The sequence below is a fragment of the Pinus tabuliformis genome, chromosome 7 (genome assembly GCF_031772625.1).
Source record: "Pinus tabuliformis cultivar Carrire ecotype Pingquan chromosome 7, CPIR1, whole genome shotgun sequence".
NCBI classification, from domain to species: domain Eukaryota; kingdom Viridiplantae; phylum Streptophyta; class Pinopsida; order Pinales; family Pinaceae; genus Pinus; species Pinus tabuliformis.
The window spans coordinates 1,731,193,340-1,731,198,078 of record NC_142293.1 but is presented as its reverse complement, the minus strand read 5'-3'; the positions used below and the strand labels follow the sequence as shown (position 1 = coordinate 1,731,198,078).

Genomic DNA, 4,739 nt, shown 5'->3' with positions numbered 1-4,739 from the left:
TTCATTACAGCAAATCATGGATTCTTGAGGTAGTTGTGGTGCGGTGGGTCAGAGGAAAGTTGCATTGGTCGAAAATTTAGGCCCGAGTCATCCCTGAACGACAAATTAGCTGAGAGCAGCCGATCTGCCATAACGATTTAAGGCCGTAGCAAAGTCAATTTCTCAGTAAACCATGAATGAGAAAGTGAGCTCGTGATAACTTACACGAGTTAAGCATATAACCTCATGGAGTTGGTGTGCAGGTCAGCATTTTTTATTTTCTTTTATGATATAAATAGGGCGAGAGGGGAAGGGCAGACTCAGCTTCCAAGCGGTCCGTCTGCATATTGATCTTGAACTGACCATTTTGGTCTGCTCAAATTCATAAATGGAGATCAATAGAAGCAGAGATTAGTAGGCCACACGCAGACTCTGATCATGGCAGAAGGCGAGGAGTGCAATGGGGGATATGGGTCTCTCCTGGATTGGTTGGACATTGGTGATGAGAGCTCATCAATGGATCCATTCATTAATGGGGACAGCTGCCCTATTGCAGACCAAGAGCATGAGGATTTCTGGGAAGCTGCGCTGCCTACCATGGACATCCATTCTGAAACCCAGTTCGTTATGGAACCATCTTTCAGCAGCAATGATTCGGTTGCCCCAGCTGCTCAAAAGGGCGATGCAGAGAGCTTTTGGGTAGAACCTCCCGTGGTATGTTTCTGTATGGATATGACTGTTGATTTTTTGTTCAATTCTGTTTTTGTGACAGTGTATGCAATGTGTATACCCCCATTGAAAAATTGTTTTGTTTGCAGGTTTTGGGTGTATCAGATTGAAATATTTCAATGTTATGTTTCTGTTACTCTATTCTGTGTGTATGTCTATTTTTTGAAAATCTAAGTTAGATGTGCAGCAGCTATGCCATTGAATTTCATATGCTTGTAGTTCCGGGGAGCACTAGGCAATATATTCCAAGTGAATCTATTAGTCCCATGAATGCTAGAAGTGCTGTTAGGATTATATGAAGCAACCCGCGAAGCTGTAACACAAAGACTGACTCCAAAATTAGAGGCTAACATGACAGGTGAGAAGGGTAACTATTTTGCCAAAATGGCCAGGGGAAGATGCATCAGGTCTTTTCCCTTTGAAATTCGGGAGGTGCAAATTGTCCGGGACTTGTACCTGCCCTTATCCCTCTGTAAGTCATGAGGGGTGTGTATCTGTTTTTTTCCTTTGAAATTCATAAGGGAAGCCCATTTTGCTGAAATTCCCTGGGACTTGCACCCATCATTGTTCCTCTGTAAGTCATGAGGGGTGTGTATCTGTTTTTTTCCTTTGAAATCCATAAGGGAAGTCCATTTTTGCTGAAATTGCCTGGGACTTGCACCCATTCTTGTCCCTCTGAATTTGTACCCACCTGGGAATTGTACCCTGGCTCTTTGCTTTGAGGTTCACGTCATATGTGTGGGGCAGAATTTCTCACCACTGAACGAGTGCTTCTTTGGCAGATTTTGGATAGTTTGGTTTAAATGTCTTAAAATCTATGAGATCTGATTTTGGATCCCAGGATTAAGTAACCTGTTCAGTGTTTGGAGCCCTCCATTATGTATATCACTGAACTAATGCCTCTTTGGTTTGGTTTAGATGTACTAAAATCTATGAGATTTGTTTTGGAGCCCAATATTACATAACCTGCTCAGTGGAGGCCTCCATTATGTATATGCAAATCTCCAGTTTTAATAATGATATTTTACTTGCTACTATAATCAGAATCCAGATATCTACATATATTAGGAGGCTCCCAGACTTTCTGAACTGCTTTTGTCATTCCTTCGAGGTTCGAATTCGAGTCTTTAATGCCACTACGTCCACCACGTGCTGTCTCAACTACTAGACCACAGTCCATTGAACATCCTCTTTTTCCTGTAATCCTGCATTCGGAACTTTAAGAAAGAAGGGAGGGGATACCCCAATTCATGAATTTTTTTCACTGAAAATTCAAGTTTTAACAGTCAAGAGCTTTGTTGGGTCCAACTAAATTCATATGAAGTTAATGCCATTTCAGCGGGGAAATCTTTACTCACATCCATCTTCATGCAAATTCTAGCACAGGGGACAATCACCTTTCCTGAAAGAGGACCATTGGATAAGACACCAACTCTCTGAACTGTTTAGGAAATTTCTTTTACTATTTTTCATATGAGAGGCTCATGCTATGGAATAGGCTCTGAAGCAGACAATTATAACATTTTAGTTGGGAGATCTTTACTCACATCCATCTCCATGCAAATTCTAGCAAAGGAGACAATTGCCTTTCCTGGAAGTGGACCATTGGAGAAGACACCAACTCTCTGAAATGCTTATGAAATTTCTTTTACTATTTTTCATATGAGAGGCTCATTCTCTGGAATAGGCTCTGAAGCAGACAATTATAAAATTGGAGAAGATTTACTCTGTTGTTATTTCTGCTATTTATGTTGATCTTCAAATATTGTTCTCTGATTCTGAGCAAATCAAAATAACTTGGAATGAGATATGTTGCTCTTTTCTCTTCTAATTCCCTTCACCTTAGAGCTCTTTGTTATGGATTATACTGTTATAGGTAGACGATGGAGAAGAAGACGCTATTGATATTTCTGCTGCTGATTTTGTTGTTCATTCCACAACTTTGACCAGATAGATTTGTGATGTGCATTTTCTTGTGAAACTATATTATAAAACCAAAAATGATTAATCTGTTTCTTTGTTGAATGCAGAATGATGGGGAGGATTCTACCAAGATAACCAAAAAGAGAAAAAGAGCTAGAGTCTCAGGTGAATCTACCAAATGCAAGATCTGGAATGTCTTTGAAAATAATGCAGCCTCACCCCACACAGGAGAGAGTTTGGATCATGGCAACCACTGCCTGGCCCCAGAAACTAAGTTAAGTTCTCTGCATGGAGCAGAATCAGACAATCAATTAGATTTGGAGGCCACGCGAAACAACAGCAACAATAATAACAACAGTAGCAACAGCAACAACAGCAACAACAAAGGCAGATCAGGGGGACGCCAGAGTAGTCCACCTAATCTTCCCAAGGAATCGAGATGGGTTGAACAACTACTAAACCCTTGTGCAGTAGCTATAGCCAACAATAACATTGTTCGCATTCAACATCTCATATGGGTCCTCCATGATCTTGCATCAATCTCAGGTGATGCAAACCATAGGCTTGCAGCACATGGGCTGAGAGCTTTCACTACCAAGATCATGCATCCTGGCGCGTCTCTTCCTTGCTCGGAATTCCTCTCTGCAGATCCAAAGTTGTTTCACAAGGCTCTCATCAAGTTTCATGAGGTAAGTCCATGGTATCAGTTGCTGTACACCATAGCCAATAAATATCTACTGGAAGCCTTTGAAGACCAGAACAGTAAAGCTCTTCATGTAATAGACATCGGTGTTTCTCATGGAATACAATGGCCCACATTCATGGAGGCATTGGCCAGAAGACCAGCTGGGCCTCCTAGTCTCCTAAGGCTAACTATCATAGCAGACACTCTTGGGGCACCCTTTTCAGCTGGCCCTCCTTCCAATGACTTCCATAACCATTTGAAGAGGTATGCAAAGACTTTGAACCTTGACATGGAAGTCAATGTCATTGCACAACCCCTAGATTCCCTCACCAGGGAAGCCCTAGGGGTCAAAGAGGACGAGGCATTAGCTATCTGTGCACAATTTCGTCTTCATCAACTCTTAGGGGAGGGCTTGGACAAAAATGAAGGCAAAGACAATCAGTTAACATCAGTTCCCCCTCGTGACAAGTTCATCAAATTCATAAAGGACCTAAATCCCCTGGTGTTTTTCTTGAGTGATAATGATATAGACCATTCATCTCCTGATTTCATAGAAAGATTTAAGAACTCTGTAGATCATCTATGGAGATTCTTGGACTCAACAAGCGTATGTTTCAAGGGAAGAGAGTGCGAGGAGAGGCGTATGGTTGAAGGCGAGGCTGCCATGGGGTTAGTTAATAATGTAGCATATAATGGTGCTTCTCGTGTGGAGAGAAACGAGAACCATTTGAACTGGACCAATAGAGTTAGGGAGGAGGGATTTGTATGTGAAATCCCGAGTGACAAAATAATTGACTGTGCAAGAGCCATGCTTCGTAAACACGATTCAAATTGGGAGATGCGTTTGGAGGATGGGTGTATTTCTCTGTGTTGGAAGAGTCATCCTGTCACCTTTTGCTCTTTGTGGAAGCCATGTTTTAACGAGCCTACATGAGCAGACTCCTTGTTGCACTCCTATTCTGCAAATGCTATGCATCTTTTTCATCATTAGCTTCTATATTCTTGTTTCATATGTATCATACATCGAAATGTACATAATCTTTGGTCCCTTCAAATTCAATGCTTATATTTAACTGATAACAGAAAGGTTACAAATAATAAAGTAAAATGAAAATTGCATCCATTTATCATTTGATGTTCAATTAGAATCACTGTGTTGTAGTTTCACAAAGAATCTTAACACCATTGGCGATCGTTTTACCTTCACTTTATATATACAAGTTGTAGTTTTCTTGTTATAGGTTTTGGAGTTTTTTCAGCATATTTTCTTGTAGAATTTATTTAGAATCCAGTAGAGATTTATGGAATCACAAGTTTGAGTTGTGAACTATCCATAATCAGAGTACTCGGGTTTTTCAGGATGCTAAATCCATATATGCAGTCAAAAACTCATTTTAAACAGCAAAAGATCACAATTTGACAA

General features: G+C 40.6%; 1 protein-coding gene across 1 annotated transcript; it reads left to right on the top strand.

Annotated features, from left to right (window-relative positions):
- Positions 1 to 257: 257 nt before the first annotated feature.
- LOC149255259 (protein NODULATION SIGNALING PATHWAY 1-like) lies at positions 258 to 4,313 on the top strand. Its single transcript, XM_089460413.1, has 2 exons — positions 258 to 693; positions 2,739 to 4,313. Exons 1-2 carry the CDS (start codon positions 418 to 420, stop codon positions 4,248 to 4,250), a joined length of 1,788 nt encoding a protein of 595 aa, XP_089316539.1. The 5' UTR covers positions 258 to 417; the 3' UTR covers positions 4,251 to 4,313.
- The last annotated feature ends 426 nt before the right edge of the window (positions 4,314 to 4,739 follow it).

Bases quoted from the DNA above. Each gene is read 5' to 3' on its own strand.
- LOC149255259 (XM_089460413.1), top strand. From the start codon at position 418: ATGGCAGAAGGCGAGGAGTGCAATGGGGGATATGGGTCTCTCCTGGAT. The intron at 694-2,738 runs GTATGTTTCTGT...TGTTGAATGCAG, and splicing joins TTTGGGTAGAACCTCCCGTG to AATGATGGGGAGGATTCTAC.